This window comes from Carettochelys insculpta, chromosome 2 (assembly GCF_033958435.1).
Source record: "Carettochelys insculpta isolate YL-2023 chromosome 2, ASM3395843v1, whole genome shotgun sequence".
Classification (NCBI taxonomy): Eukaryota; Metazoa; Chordata; order Testudines; family Carettochelyidae; genus Carettochelys; species Carettochelys insculpta.
Genome location: NC_134138.1, coordinates 231,787,294 through 231,804,655, shown reverse-complemented (window position 1 = coordinate 231,804,655; position 17,362 = coordinate 231,787,294). Strand labels below are relative to the sequence as shown.

The window sequence follows — 17,362 nt, the reverse complement described above, 5'->3', positions numbered from 1 at the left end:
TTCCTAGTGACGGGGCCGACTCCACCAGAAACAGAGCCAGCTGCAAACAGCAAATCAGGAGGAGGCATGGAACTGAAGCTGAGCAGTGAAGTCTTTGACCAGAGAAAGATATGGGAAGCTGCACTCCAGGAGACCTGAGAATCCACAGTCCAGGCGTAACTTTGTACAGTAACCTTTAGGGAGAGCATTGCAGGGAAATGTTAAGTAAAATTCACTGCTGTGGTACTTACACCAGAACTACAGAAAACTGCAGCACAAATTTTGCAAATAGGTCAAATATTAATATGGCATGTCTATAGGCAAAGTATGCCATAGAAATGTGAATAACCTTGTTAGCCAATCAGATTCCAGTGCTTCTTATACACCTCTTTTCAATGGAGGGAGGATGGTTGAGGTACTGGACTGGGTCTCAGGAGATCTGGGTATAATTCCTGACACTGTCACAGGCTTTCCTGTGCAACACTGGAGAAACCTTTGCAAGGCCTGTCATTACACACAAAGGAAGGGAATGGACAGTGCTTTTTAGCACGACATGGAGAAATAGATGATTAAGTTTGTTTCGCTCAAGAAACAGGAAGTCGATATCTGCATCTCATATTGTTCCATATGTTAAATAGGAATAATAATACTTTCCTACTTAACAGGGATGTTGTTAGGCTGAACTTATTAATACTTGGGTAAAATGCATTGAGATCCTGAGGAAGGATATGGTATATAAACACTAAGCATTCTCATTATTATTTTATAATAAAATTAAAATATTCTTCAGAGGATTCAGGAGCATGTTTTTGACTCCACTCAAAGTAATTTGATTCACACAACCTGCATTTTTGCTCTGTCCCATAAAAGAGAGGCACTTTTAAAAAGTGTATAAACCAGGGAACGTACTGGTGCTAGCTAGTCTGTTCTTGTGGTTCTGTCATTCATTTTGCTCCTAGAGTACTATAGTTAGAATGAATGCAATCAGATGTCTCTTTATTTTTCAAACCATCAAGGCCAGCCAACGTGGAAGGTTTTATCCATCAGTAAGTATGAAGCCACCATGAAAACACAAATCCACCTCTCCCCTTCCAGCACTGACACAGTTCCATGGAGCTAGATATTCAGTGAGAAGCTTGTTTCACCCGTCGTTTCCTCTGTCCTAGGTCCTCTGAGTAAAGCCAACTCCTAATGACCCACACCTCTGTTCCCAATCCCTTATGTACTGTTGTAATACAATATTTTCTGGCAGCCTTGCCTCCTATTTAGCATTTTCTTTCTTTCCCTTCACTTTTTTCTTTTATGAGCTTCATACCATGAAAAAAAAGCAATAGTTCTCTGTATGGTATAATAAGGACAAGTTGATGTGGCTGGAGCATGTTTGGTTAGGAAGGAAGCGATTCAGAACTGTAAGCAGTGCCTTTTTTGTGAGAAAAAAAAAAAAGAGGAACCAGCACTCAGCCAGCTGATCCCTTCTGCACATCCAAGCCCATGGCTGCAGCTGCTGAGGTGCCGGTACTCAGTACTGTCATAAAAAAAAGCACTGCCGGTAAGTAATGTTATGCATGTGAGCAGGGGTTTATTTACATGCATGAAGTCACTCATAGGCATGAGCATTTGCAAGATTGGGTCCTTTATGTTTAATTCATTTTTTGATGTATAAACTTGAGAAGCTATTCCATGAAATCCTGATCTTAAATTTATTTCATTCTGCACATATTTAGGCAAAGAATTGTCCACCTCTGTTTTTTTTTTAAGTACCAAGCAATAAACATTATTTCATGCATTAGCTAACTAGAATACATTTCAGTAGGCTTTTCCTACTGCCAGACTTTGCCTGCACACATGACTATTTCCATCTGTGATGACTAAAATGTACCCACTGCACATCTGATCTCACATCACATTTCACAAACAAAACCCACAGATGAATTAATTCCTTGCTTATTTCAAAGAACTGCCTGATGAAAGTGGGAAATTTCCAAAATATAAATTGCTCTTTCAAACCATTGGATAAATGACCTCAAGCCAGGTTTCAAACGATAGTTTTTCAAACTTGTACACCATCGGGCAGTGATGATACCAAAGCTTATGTTTGAGTATTTGTTGTATATTTTGCTAATGATCCAAGTAATATAATCTAAAAAGAACACTAATGTTTGTGCTCCCCCTGTGTATCTGCCCGCAATATCCAACTCATTTCAGATCCAGATTTATGTCAACATAAACATAAGCCTCATTTTTCCTAGCTTGTTCTGTTTGTAATTCATTCATATCAGTAACAGCAAAATGATTTTGTACAGTGATAAGTATAATAATAATAATTATGTAACTATTTCTGGTATTTCACAATTGCTAGTTTCAATTGTGTGAAGACATTTGGATTTGTTAGAGTTAAACATACCCTATATGCAGCTGATTCTTTATACCAAAAACTTTTTAGAATAAACTCCCAGATTCTCATAGACCTAGTGTGACTCATAGCATAAAATACATTATTTTGATGTATATATATATTTCAATTTTAAAGGCATGTTATTAATAAAGGGATCATTTGTAATTACACAGAATTGAAAATTGCACTGTCAGTGTAATTCAGCATAGCACTTGATACAGAAAACAATACCATGGGAGTGGCAACTTCTTTACTAGTCTCAAAGGTACAGGTCTGGGGAGGTATAAATCCCATACCCCAATGCAGAGCATGCTGCCTACTGCTGAATTAGTGGTGAACATAGCAGTAGGCAGGAGTTTTACTTTACATAAATCCTTACAGAATGTTTGGTTGTGTGGTAAACTATTTGAGCAGTAACACTGCTAACTGCATAGAAAAAGAAGCCATGTGCTGAAAGGCAAACATTCAAAAATTAGGCAGTCTAACCTGAGAAACACACACCTCAAGAAATAAAACATAAACAAACGTCTTCTTACACGTAATCTTATATGTGATTACATTAGATTAAAATTAGATTATGAGCTCTTTGAGCCAGGAAACATTTTCTCTGCGTTTGTCCTGAATGTGCCGACTATGCTTTTTTCCTACTGTAAAACTAAATAAAAGAATAATGAGTCAAAGCCCTTTAGCCAGATACATAATAAATATATAGCCATATACAGGTGTGCAGGCTTGCCGACTGGAGGGGCAAAGGAAGCAATTGCCCTGGGGCCTTTAAATTGCTGCCAGATCACTGCACTCTGCTCTCCAGGCAGCACTAAGTGCTGCCAGGGAAGAAGGCACAGCGCACTTTGGGTGGCACTCAGGGCTTGCTGCCCCAGCCCCTCCCCTTCCACCTGAGGCCCCACCCCTTCCAGGAGAGCAAAGCAGGATCCCCCAGCCACACACACACCTTGCCCAGGGGCTTGGCAAGTCTGTCAGCCTCCCTGCAAATGTAGGGCCTGATTTTCTAGGACAGCCTTTAAGGTCTTGCCCTGAGTGAAATATTGGAGGACTTGGTAACACCTGGATGCTCGAACCACCTATTTCCAAGCGGTAATCATATGGCTAAGTGTCACCACTTTCTCCCTCGGTTTCATGTGAGTTCAAAACCATCAGCTGAGTTGTTTGTGGATGTCAGTGTAGAGACCAGGTGGTGGCCTGCTGGGCATTACAGTATAAGAAATATTTACTATTATTACTGTTACTGGCTGCAGTAGAGACCACCGTCCCTCTATGCCCTATCCAATGGGTTACAGGATTTGCTGTAAGCATGGATCCATTATTTCTTCCACGGATTTACCCCAAATGACTCCTTGTCTGTGGGCCTATTTGGGGCAGGAATGGAATGATTCTTCCTCATATGGCCACTCTAACGATGGTCATATTCAGTTTTTAGTAGAGAGCAAAAGTGGGGTGTTAGTGGTCCCCAGAGCTTTCCCTGAGTGCCTTGCTCTCTGGTGAGTTTCAGCCCTAAATGCCTTTATTGTACGTGCAGTGGTATCGATTCTGTGTTCAAAGGTGGGTGAGCCTGTATACACATTTTTGTGGAGGGGTCCCCATCTCCCTTTAGCCTGGAATATTTCAGATAAGATATTTATGGGGAAAGGTATTGCTACAGAAAGGCACTAAAACAATTTAAACTCTTACTTCACCAACAGAAAAAGACAGTTAAAAATGTCGCCTTCAACTCTCTCCCTTTGAGATGGAAAGCACAGTTCATCCATAAGGCCACATAGTCAGTGGGTAAAATTAGAGATGTTTTGATCGCAAGAGAGAGATTGAGAATGTCTTCAAATACTATTTTCAGTTTATAGTTTTATTCTGTTTTAAAGAGCCACAGCAATGACTCAAAATCAAAGCCAAGCAAAGGTAGTAATGTCAGAAGTAAGGTTGCCTGTGCATCCTTAAGTCAGCCCCCTTTTGAGGATAAAAATACCCACATCTTACATTGTACAGTATGTGTAATTTATTATAAACCCTTAAGTGGCACATTCCAGCAAAATAAATACACTGAAGTGTTTCTGTGTACAGAAATTTTCACTTTTTCTTTATAAACAAGCATTTTACATATTGTAAAAATATTTCATCATTTGCTTTATGCAATTAAATCTAAACAAATAGCATTTCTTACATAAAAGACTTGCATTAAGAAAGAAAGCTTTTTGTGTGCAGATGTAGAAACAAAACTCAGTATTGATTTTGCATACATATGCATTAGGAAATAGTGCATACCTATCATCTGCTTATTTATACATTTTTTTTTCTTGGTCCACAGCTCATTCCTTGGGGAAGGGGAACAAGCAATGGAAAAATCTGTTTCAAAAATGCCAGAGTAGAACTGCATCCATTCCTGCATGCAATAGTCAAACCTGCATTTCTCTACAGGTAGAGGCTGGTGGGCAGGCGAATCCTGCTGAGCACACAATAGGAGCATCAAGGCACTGGCTCTGTAGATGAGTTTGACTCTCACCCTGAAAGCTGCCCACAAATAACATCTCTCAGTGTTTCTCAAATTGGGGTCTGCAGACTCCTGGATATCCACGAGGTAGTCCATGGGTTCTGCCAGCTTTGCTTATCAGTTCCTGTTCCTTCCTTCCCATGCCTCCTAGGTACCACTGCACCACTGCTCAGCAGCCTGCCGGAGGTACTGGGAGGGTGGGGTAGGAGTGGGGATGGGTGTGCTCGGGGGAGGGGATGGAAAGAGGCAAAGAGGTGGAGGGGTGAGGTGGAGCAGAAGTGATGAAGTGGGGCCAGAGCATGTGCCTGAGCAGCAGGCCTTGGGGGGAGGGTTGTGAAAATTTTAAAATCAAAATGGGGGTCTTCAGGCTGCTAAAGTTTGAGAACAGCTGCATCATATGAATTTCCCTTCATTTTCTTAATGTTCTGGAACTTCTTGTGTCTTCTCCAGACCAGGCTGAAGCATTAGATGTATGCTTCTTTTCCCCCACAGAGTAACAGCACATAGGTCTCCTCCTGCCTGAGAGTCCTTTCTTGTCCCCTCCTAGGATCGCACCTCTGGCATGTGCATGTGAGTTACTGATGGACCTGATGCTCAGACCAGGTCAGACAATCAGCCCAGCAGCCCTGTGGTGTTACCTTACCAGGCCTGGTTATCCCACACCCTGTACCTGTGACATTAGCTAGTTACCAGCCTGGGCTTATGTAATCAGAAATTCCATCAAGGAAAGGTGCCTGGTTGGGCAAAGTGCTGTGGATGGGCTACTGCCCTTTACGCTGTTGAAACAAAGTGCAACCATGAATCCTTGTTGGGAGGACACAGCCTGTCAGCACTGACATCTTACCTTGAAGCCAGGACAGATAGTAGCCAGCTGCATTAGTAGAAGGTGCCCATAACTAAGCAGTTTGATAAGTATGACAGCACAGTCCTGCTTCCAGGCCCTATCTTAACCCACTGGTGGTAGAACAGTCGGATGCAACAGTTGCTGCAGGGAAGTGTACATGGTGTACTGTACATCAACAGGTGAGGGATCCAACACACGCATCTGGAGAAGTACCACACAATGGAGAGCCACGTGACAATAAGCAGAGTCACAAAGGAAATGCAGCACTTTGGCAGAGGACTGCCATTCAATGTATGCATATGACACAGATAAAATGGTACAGGAAACCAGACAAAATACCATGTGTTCTCCCGTATAAAAAAAGTCTCCAGTATTGTGTTGATTCTCCTGGGTGTGCAGCTGTGGAAACCGTGCCCTTCCCCCAGATAATTCCAACATGATAGGCCAGTAGCTCTTTGATGACTTTTACATAGTTCCCTATTCCACACTCTGGCTACGTCTACACGTGCAGCCAACATCGAAATAGTCTATTTCGATGAATAACGTCTACACGTCCTCCAGGGCCAGCAACGTCGATGTTCAACTTCGACGTTGCTCAGCGCAACATCGAAATAGGCGCAGCGAGGGAACGTCTACACGTCAAAGTAGCACACATCGAAATAGGGATGCCAGGCACAGCTGCAGACAGGGTCACAGGGCGGACTCAACAGCAAGCCGCTCCCTTAAAGGGCCCCTCCCAGACACAGTTGCACTAAACAACACAAGATACACAGAGCTGACAACGAGTTGCAGACCCTGTGCCTGCAGCATAGATCCCCAGCTGCCGCAGAAGCAGCCAGAAGCCCTGGGCTAAGGGCTGCTGCCCACGGTGACCATAGAGCCCCGCAGGGGCTGGAGAGAGAGCATCTCTCAACCCCCCAGCTGATGGCCGCCATGGAGGACCCAGCAATTTCGACGTTGCGGGACGCAGATCGTCTACATGGTCCCTACTTCGACGTTGAACGTCGAAGTAGGGCGCTATTCCTATCTCCTCATGAGGTTAGCGACTTCGACGTCTCGCCGCCTAATGTCGAAGTTAACTTCGAAATAGCGCCCGACGCGTGTAGACGCGACGGGCGCTATTTCGAAGTTGGTGCCGCTACTTTGAAGTAGCGTGCACGTGTAGACGCAGCTTCTCAGTTTAAAGCCTTTTAAATCTACTGCATTTATAAGGCAGCACAATACCTAGGTTCCAAATTGTCCGTATGGACAAGCAGCGGAGACTACTTTGTCTTGTTTATGCCTCCATTTCTGTACACCGCAAGCGTTTTTCTGTGATTGGTCCTTGCTCTGGGCAGCACCTGTGAACTGAGGGGTTGCATTACTATTGCTGGGACCAAGACACAGTTCCCTGTTTGGTGAAGTTTGGAGATCCTTTAGCATTTTTGGGTGCAACTTGCATTCTTTTCGTTTCCAGAGCTCTGTGCATTGGTCTGAATAATCACATCCCTTGTGACTTCAAGCAGACAATGGAAAGAATTGACAGTTTTCTTCATCCAAGAAAAAAGGGAGTATATGAAGGAGGGAAGGAGAGGGAGAAAGAAAGAGAGAGAGAGAGATTTGCATAGGTCAGAAAAGGTGAATAAAACATCTGGCATTACTAACTGACATGTGTCAAATTTAAGTGTTCATTAAATTCATATTAATGCAAGAACCATTCTTAAACTTCAAAATGCCACTTGTGGTTGCTGTGTTCTCCCATTTGATGGTGATGACTTTTCAGAACTGTACTGTGCTTGTTTGCTTGCCACTGGCATCTGACCTGAGGTCAGACTTCTATTTAACCCTTTCCTGCAGGTCAAAAGACAAATTAATCTGGTGAGAATTGAATTGGAAATGAGGTGTCTGGATAACAGGTGTTTCACTTGTGGAATAGCTGCCAGGCTGAAACATGTTTGCTTCTATTCCTATGCCATCCGAGAAATTGTCTCTGGGGTCAGAAAGCCATTCCTAAGATATTTGAGATGGAAAGTTGCCAGAGGGAGTGGCAATAGCAGGTGTCATGCTAGAATATTGTCTTTGTGACTTTTGAGAATTTTCTGAAAAGGACGTTAGTAACTAATTTATTCACTGATATTTGCTGTGCTCATGCCAGGCTCAATGGCTACAAGATGTTCAAGAGGAACCTCTCTCCCCAAAACAGAATGTTACAATTCTTTATTTTGTTTTCTAGAGGATGAGGACGATGATGAGATCGTGGAACCCAAAGCACGGAATGACTCAGAGTTGGAAAATCAAGAACAGAAACATGAGATGAAGGAAGGTATGTGTAAAAAACCACAGATTTTATTATCATTTTAAGTGCCGCATCCTGAAAATAGCTGTGATGATGTGTAATGCTTTCTGTCGGCAGTTATCCCAGTCGCATCCCAAGAATTTTGAAAATATTAAATAGTTCCATTATTGCAAATCTAGATTAGTGACGTAAAAGAAGGAATCCGTATCTGGGGAATCCAGCTAATGCATCTGAACAGCTTGGAGCGTCATCAAAAGAGGCTGCTCAGACATTCTTCCAGCATTGTACCAGGAATTCTCTGCTGGCTACTGAATACCATGGAAAGTGTTCAATGCATGTCAAGTCATGGACTTTCCCTTCCATTACCACATAAAGGGAATCAAATGCTTATATTTGGAATATAGGCAGAAGTGGCCATGGACTGATGTGAATAGAAGAGAAGAAAACCTAAACAGAGTCCTAAAAATATCTGTTTATATTAGTTCTTCACATATTTGCAAGTGAGTCCTCTGTGTACCTAAGTTGTTATATCTGAATGAGTGCCATCACTAACATCACTGAGTTCTTTCCTGCAGTTTTGTCTAGCTGAAGTGTTTCCTATGGCACTGGCTTCCTTTCTTGATTAGCAAAGGCCAGATCTCATGTGAGTGATTGATGTGCAAAATTTTGGGTAGCGGTGCTCCCTGTGACACTCACACTGCAAAATGCCACAGGATGACAGCTGGTGCAAATTAGGGGGATACTAATACTCACTGGGTTTAATGAATGAATTTACTTTTGATGGACAGTAAACAAACTTGACTTGTGCTGCCAGAGGTAAAATGGCAACGCCCTGATGACGAGCATTAAATGTTGTGAATAATATTATGTGTGGCATGTTTCTCTATCTTTTGCGATCCCTTTCTCGTGGTCTCGGCAACACTCAGAGTTTGAAGCTGGCTTTTGTGTTTCATGGAAGTGATTATAAGCATGTTACAAGTCAAACAGGAGTTTAGAAGAACATTTCCTGCCAGTGCTGCACTCTGTGAGCCTTATTCAGAATTAATGGCTTTTCTGCAAATTAGCACGTAATGGGTTAAAAGCATGTTTATGTTGGCATTAAGTACCCTGGCTTCTTTTTTTCTGCAAGGCAAGACAATATTTTGCAAACTTTTTAAAGAATCTCTAATAGATATTATAGTGGCGCCATTCACACTGCTATATAGTAGTTAAGGCTGTGTCAGCACTTCCATTATGAATCCTGTTTTTCAGGGATTTATAACCCAGCCGTAAAAATTTGCTCTGGGCTGAAATTTGGTTTCAGCTCAGGGAACACATTTTTTTAAACAGATTTAAAAAAAAAATCAGCTTAGGCTTGTGTGAGTTATGGGAGTGTAAAGTAAAAGAATCATGAGAGGGAGAAAAGGGGAGAGATTTTCACATGAACATAACTCAGAAAATGGGCTCAGTATACACACACGCACATACACACACACACACACACATATCTGAGGAAGTGAGTCTGTGCTCACGAAAGCTCATGCTCAAAACTTTTCTGTTAGTCTATAAGGTGCCACAGGACCCTTCGTTGCTGTTACACACACATACACACACACAAATAGCTTGACCCCAGCCCTGCTAGATTTCATTTTTTCTCTAAGCTAGCAGGACACTAGTGACAGACCTTCTCAGATCTTTAAGTGTTTTAAAAAGGAAATCTGAGTTCGTCTTTATGGATTATAATACCCGAATATGTGTGCCTGCTTTATTTTACCTACAGGACTAGTGGCACTGGCTTCTGTGAGACTAGTCACATGCATAAGTGCACGCAGGATCGGTATCTGTTGCTGGAGCTGTTTCATAGTGACACGTCTAAAATTCACCCACAGGATAGCTGGCCAGCTCAGTGTTATATGTACCACTTGAGCCTCCTGTAAGGGCTACCCTGAGGCACCAAGAACAGAATAGAAGCACGAAGGCATCTGTTCATCATGGAGAGCACAACACTGGTCCCACACAAGCTTTGACAGAAGAACTCGCTGAGGACAGGCTGGGATCTTCCTCTGTGAAGCTCCATTGGCTCCAATGCTCCTCACAATGCTCAGCTGGCACACAGAGACTGTGGCTGATGGTCCAAGGTACCATCATTCTGCCTGCCATTCACTTAGTGAGAGACCTTACCTTACAGAGCTTTCAACGTAAGGCCCCAGTCCAGCAATTTACATTGAGTAGGAGGAATGCTGCATCCCTGTGGAGCTCCATTCACATCCATAGACCTCTGCATAGGTGCAGCAGTCTGCTGCGCATTTAAGTTGCAAAATCAGGTCCTAAGGATTCTGCTTGGCCTCTCACCTTTTGTCTGTTTTGAAATCAACCAGTCTTCCCCTGGGAGCCACAGTCCAAGTGTGCATTTTAAATTGCAGGGTTGGGGCCTAAAAAGACAAATAAAGGAAAGGAGAAAGAAAGTACTATTGTCCTCATTTTACAGATGGGGAATTGAGGCAAATAGAGAATGGTCCAAGGTTATGATCCAATGCATATTGTAAATCTAATCAAAGGAATCACAAAATATGGGCAACCTGTGGAACTCATTCCCAGAGGACGTGGTATAGGCCACAATTATAACTGGACTCAAAAATAATTAGATACGTTTATGAAGGATGGGTCCATTGATGGCTTTTAGCCAGGACAGTCTGGGATGCAGTCCCATGCTTTAGATGTTCCTAAACCTCTGACTGTATGACAGAGGATGATTACCTGTTCTTTTCATTCCCTCTGTGGCACCTGGCATTGGCTATGATTAGAAGACAGTATACTGGATTAGATGGGCCATTGCTCTGGCCCAGTATGACTGTTTTTCTAAAGTCTGGAACACATCTCAGTTGAATAGTTAACTATTATTGCAAAGAGTGAATCCCTTTGTTTCTAAAATCAAAATAGCCAAAGTATTGTCCACCAAACATCCTGCCTACTATGCATCTTTTTTCTTGAATTTTCACCGGAGATTTTTACTAAAGACAGGCTTTAACTCAATAGGTCCAACAGTAGTTTTGAAGGACTATTTGGTTGAATCACTGAGGTGCTTAACTGTTCATTTACCTAAGGACTGGAACATTTATTTATTTATTTATTTACTGGGTTTTTTTCTGTGGAAGAAGGTCAGAAGTACTTATAAGTAAATAATTCTCATTTTACCATCTTAGACAGAATATTTTAAAAGAACTTCAATACAATAAAATAAAATAAATCACATTTATATAGCACCTTTGTAATGTGTTTAAACATCAGCTGACCTACTCTTGCTTTCCTTACTCAGACAGTGCATCAAAGTCAAGCCTCAGATTTGCAGAATCAGGGCCCATGTTGTGTCTAGAAGCAACTGAAGATAAGTTCAAAAAGAGTCTGAGACACCCTGCTGTGGACAGAGCCCTTAACTTTAAAACTCCCTGGCTTTTGAGAGGAGGCAACACAGATCCTTAGAAGAAGAGTTCATTGACTTTTACTAGTTTGTTAGATGACTGCAGACAAATAATGTTAACCAGAAATAGAGAAATTAAGTAGGCAGCTTAGGTATTCAAAATAACTAAAAATGCTTCCACATCTCCCCGATGTGAACCAGCAGTTGTGTAATACAGGATGGAGGATTTTAACAATAAATCTAACAAGACATGCAGCCTAATGGCTCCAACCAAGACAAACTTTAGAACTGTAGCCAGAAACACAATGGGGTATGAGAGCATGTTCCAGCAGGGTTGGCTTCGCACCTTACAAGATTATGTCAAAGATTTTCACAGCTCTTGTTAGCTAAGTGATCTAAAAGTTGCATGGATTTAAATCATGTCCTTCACCCCCACCATTGAAGGAACTAAGAACAGCAGTCCCTAGTTATAGCTATGCTCTCATAATAAGCCGGCCCCATTTCATTGTTTTTAAAAACAGATTTTTAAAACAGCTGTTAGTAACTTAGGCTATGTTTATACTGCGTGTGCTATTTCAGGATACAAAGATATCCTGAAATAGAAACTTTGCAGCTTTGCACGGCACCCAAAATAGCGCTGCTATTTCAGGTGCACTATCCCGGTTCTGCTACCCCTTTTCGTAAGAGGCGTAACAGAAGATTCAAAATTGACCCTTACTCCAAAATAATATGTGCAATTTACATCATGCAAATTGCATAAATTATTTAGAAAAAAATATTGTAGACTTAGATTTTATAATGGAATGGGCTGCAGAAAGCTGTTTCATATTCCTTTGCATATATTTAAATGTAGATTTTCTATGTGTTTATAAACTCTCTTTGACTCCAGTGGGAACAGAATCAGGCCCTGAGTGTTTAAAGGTTTACAGAATTAGTCCCTGACTTATATTGCCCTCCAAACCATTGGTTTCTGTTTAACCCAATTTTGCTCCCATTGGATTGCTCCCTTCTTAGGTCCATTCCTGAATTTAAAAGAGAGGTCTCATGTAGATGAAGTATATTTTTTCTGTTATGTCCAAACACAGCAGTCAAAAAAAAAAAGTGGAGAAAGATAACAAAATGCTGCAAAATGAAATCTTCTGGGATCATCTGAATTCAGGTGTAGAGTGATAAAGTGCCATTAATTTTCATAGCTACATGGTGAATAACTTCGTCTTGTTCCATTTTTGTTATGATTTAAAGATATTTGGTTCTGTATAAAATATATTTCATTGTGGTCTCTGGATGCACATCATATTTTTTCCTATGAAACAGTCTGTCTGCATTCTTAAAAATCATATTTTACAAAGTGTACAGAGAGCTTATTGACTTTCGTTATGAACCCACGTAGCTCTGGAGACATCAGGCCAAAATTCTACTTACGGATACATGATACAACTCTACTGAAGTTATAAGAAATTCATGGCCCCCTAGGATTTCACGGTTGTCACTGTGCATCATGCTGTGGTCCATCATAACTTCATGGTCAAAGTGGAGATAGAACTTGGACCCTCTTTCTATCTAATAATATGCTAGAAGAATCTGTTGGCAATCAGGAAGATTGGGGCTATGCATTATTTAGCTGTGCTGGTTCTATCCAGTAGAAGATGGTAGTACACATATGAACTTATCCAGTGCAGTAGAAAGTAAATGGGGTTGCCTCATTTTTAAGGAGACCACAATTTGGTCCATATTGTTTACAACTATTTTTATTAGATTGCACCAAATCCACATATATACTCACGATGCTGGTAAACTAAATATATCGTATTAGTTAACCTGTCTTAAACATCAAAGTGGTATGAAAATTATATATTTGTTTTCTTTTATATAAGTAAATAAATTTAAAGCCAAATATTGCATTGTCCGATACACTTTCTGAAGATGCTGTGGGCACATTCAGGTAAAGAAGGCCTTTGGAAAAAAATATACTTTCATCAGCCACTTAGGCTTCTCTTAGTTTCCTCAGAAGAAATTTGTGTGTCTCTTGGAAACTGAAAACAAAGTATCTGTAAACTGCCAGAAAGGGAAAAAATTGCAGAAAATTGCTTAGAACCTTTTTCTTTTTATTCAAGGTAATGGTCATACAGGGATAAGGGTCTAGTGTAAAATGGAAGTAGCTCTGAAAGATAAATGGAATGAAAAAATCTTCATATTAAAAAGAGCAGCCCTGCATGTTTCAGTTTTCTGCTTATACTTGATGGATTTGTCACTAGTTTCTGAAGTTTTTTTGCATTAAAAATAATGCTGTTAACATTTCTTTAAGCAGAGCTTGCCTCAAATAAAATTTCAGAGGCATCTGAATGAAACAAGAAAATAAGTTTAAAATAGGAAGCAAAATATTGCCAGGGGCATCTGGTGTATCAGAGAATGAGGTAAGCTTGTTAATGTCCTATAAAAATTTGCCAAGGTGTTTCTGATCCTGGAGAGGGTTTCATAGACCAGGAGTGAGCAAAGTTGGGGGGGGTCCCCTCAGGGAGTGTGAAATTTCCTAAGGTGGGAGGCACAGCACGGTTGGCTGCTGGGTTTCAGGCTCATCCATCTCATTAAACATGTTGAAATATGTTACTGTCTTTATGTCTGTGTATTCACATTTATATACTGATAAAGGTTTTATATTCCACATACATGTTCTCTTACACATGCCAAAAGGTTTTTTTTTTTTTTTCACATGAACATAACCAAAATTTCCCTCAGTTTGGATTACATTAGACATGTTGGGAGCGGGCCCAGCTAAATGCAGGGACGAAATGTGGGGCCCGCAGTAAAAAGTTTGCTCGCCCCTGTCATAGACTGTCAGCCTCACGCAGACAATCGCTAGCTTGGAGGGAGATTTTGTGTAGGCAAAACTGCAGACAGTCATGTCTCCATTTCTCATAAATACCCTGGCGTTTTCAACCTGTTTATTTTTTTTTCTTTTTCCCTTCTGCTGATTTCTTTCTTTCTGTCTGTCTGTCTGATTTTTTTGTGGAGGGGAAGTGGGTATATATACATAGTTTGCAAATGCTCAAGTGAAGAATTTCTATTTCCAAGCTGCAGAGAGGATTAGTTTTAGCCATTTTGGAGCCGTTTAAAATTAGTTTGCACCATTTGCTTTCACATTCATTTTCTGTCCTTTTATGCTTTTTCATTGTATTGTCATCTTTGTTGTCTGTAATGCTGGCAAAGCAGTCCTTTGAGGTTGGGATGTTGTCTCATTACAGGCTTCCTCTCCAGATGAGTTCACTTAGTGTTAATTGCTATACAGTAGTGGCTGCTACGGTACGCCATTGTGTATTTTTTGCCAGTCCTTTCTTACGTGCAAAGTCTCCATCTAATGCACTTCCAGACGTACTGTTTTCTGACTTGGTAATTGTTTCACTGAGTCGGAAGGCCATGCAGGGGATATGCAGGCCCCCTGCCTGTCTTGCAACTCTGTAGAGACCACTGATATCACAGTGCAGTATGGAAGGGGTGCCTGGCTTGGGAGAGACAGAAGAACTGGCTCATGGGGTTTTCACAGAGGCTACAAAAACTACAAGAAGTCCTGTGGCCCCTTGTAAACTAACATTTGTTGGTGCATAAGCTTTCATGGGCAAAGACACACTTTGTCAAATACGTGACAGAGGCTATAGATACTCACTATTCAGCTGCTTTGCTGCTTGGGGGTAGGATTTCTTTCCCATTCTGTTCATCTTCCTTGTCCCCCTTCTCAGCAACTCCCCCACCCCTGCCCATCTACATGGACCAGATGCTGTGCAAGCATAGATCAGTTCAAGCAACTCCAGTGCACAGCTGTTTAATAGGCCCCCATGTTAACTTGGATTAGCTAGCCGAGAAAAAGGAAGTTACACCCTGAGCAGTAGATGGTTTGGTCTGTAGCATGGAATAATGAGTTTTTGTTACCTAGCAGATAATTGCCTGAATTGGGGTGACAGTAGATTCTCTTTATCAAAGGGGATGTCAACAATCTCCATAGAGCCCTGCTGTATGACTAGGATCCAGCTGGTCCTGTAGGCGAAGCAGGTAAAATGCACCTTGTGGCAGGTGGGACCGGGTGGGCAAATAAACCAGACTGCTTTAATGTGCAGGAAAACACAGAATCTCTTGATCTGCCAATGTAAAGTAAATTTTTCTTTCTTTTTTTCAAATAAAAGTTTTAACCTTAATAAAAGTTAAATTTAAGCAAGGGATAGAAAGATTTTGAAGGGCTGTCAGTTACAGTTAATGACTAATGTAAAACAAATCAACTAAATGAAAAATAATTGGAATTAATCACAATTTTAATCTCCCTGTTAGTAAAAGAATACCAATTTAAATTTATTGTACAAATAGTTGTACTGTAAAAAGATAAGAGACATTTAAATTCATCTCATACAGGGATGGTAATGCAATCTCTTTATTGTGATTTTGTGATAAAAAGTGCAATTAACTGTGGCTATTTTTTTAATCTCACAATTAACTATGTTTTTTAAATCATTAAATGCCTTAATTTTTTAACATGATTAAATCAATGTTTGTTTATTCTTTTAGTGGTAAAAACTGTGTCTAAATTCTGCATATATGAATAATAAATTAACCAACTTGCTTTTTGGTAGCATAGGGGAATCTGTGTCTTTTGTGAGATTTGTGGGATATAAGGTTTTTGCACCTCGAAGCAAGATACAAATGTAAGGAACAAGCAGGACGGGGTGGGAGTGGGAGTAGATATTGCAGGGTGTGACAGAAGTGGTATTAAAAAATAGTCACACCCAGGGCTCTAGTCCCAGGTGTTCTTTACTCTCATACCATCAAGGCAGGGGAGACTCACATTTGGTGACTCTCCTTACACTGTCTTCTTCCATGTCATTTTAGAGCTGTTGTTTTCAGAATGCTGCTCATACTGCGAATCATATAACACTGGATCATGAACAGTCAACATCCCACTAATATTTCAGCCTTTCTCGGGTAATTTGGGCCTCTGTGACTTGCTACATGTTCAGCTACACTATTTGAACCAGTCCTTCATTTTAAACCTATAGAGCAATTAGGATGATGAGAATGGATTTATGAAGGACAAAGATTATTGAAAGAGATGAAGGATGTCCAGTGGTTAGGGCACTAGTCTGAAACATGAGAAACTCAGGTTAGTTCTGTTTTGTCACAGATCTTGGGCACATCTTGTCTGTCTGTCCTCAAAAAAGTCACGTAGCACTTTAAAGAGTAACAACATATTTTATTAGTTGATGAGCTTTCGTGGGACAGACCCACTTCTTCAGCTCTGATCTGTAGATCTGAAGAAGTAGGTCTGTCCCATGAAAGCTCATCACCTAATAAAATATTTTGTTAGTCTTTAAAGTGCTACATGAATGCTGTTTTGCTCTGTTAGAATAAAGACAAACGCAGCTACCTCTCTGTTACTATTCTGTCCACAGTTCCACATCTGTAAAATGGGGATAATAGCTTTTCCTTACCTCACATGAGTATTGTGACAACAAACTCAGTAAAGGTTCCAAAGTGCTCAGGTTCTCCAGTACTGAGACTACATAGGAACCATAGATAAATATTCTGCTTGTTGCTGCCTCCGTGCTACTTAAATGAATCAATCCATGTATCTGAAAGCAAGCATGGTTTCTGGTGCAAAGCATTCTAGGGCCAAAACCCAACATAAAACTATGGGGAGAAAATATTGAAAAAGGTGTGCAAAGCTCTGTCAATCTGGCATTTTAAACAAAAATCCTCTGTAGTTCAGCTCAGTAAGTAGAACATAGTTTCAAAGCATGGCTTTGAACTCTTGTCATTTTGTTTCATTAAGCGTTAGGGAACACCAAGGTATGAAGTTACAGTTTAATATCAGTTCTCTCGAGGTGTTCTCAGAGATACAAGGTAAATTCAAGAATATTGAACTAACCTTTGGGCTGCTGCTATTTAACCCAGTAAGGCCTGGAGAGAGTCTGAAATATTTTTCACAAATA

The 17,362-nt window shown here is 40.8% G+C and overlaps 1 protein-coding gene across 1 annotated transcript in view; it reads left to right on the top strand.

The window, feature by feature from the left end:
- DYNC1I1 (dynein cytoplasmic 1 intermediate chain 1) overlaps positions 1-17,362 on the top strand; it is a 291,917-nt gene that overhangs the window by 136,656 nt on the left and 137,899 nt on the right. The window contains exon 7 of the mRNA XM_074986221.1: positions 7,931-8,020. Coding sequence (XP_074842322.1) covers positions 7,931-8,020 — 90 coding nt within the window. The remainder of the gene's footprint in view (positions 1-7,930; positions 8,021-17,362) is intronic.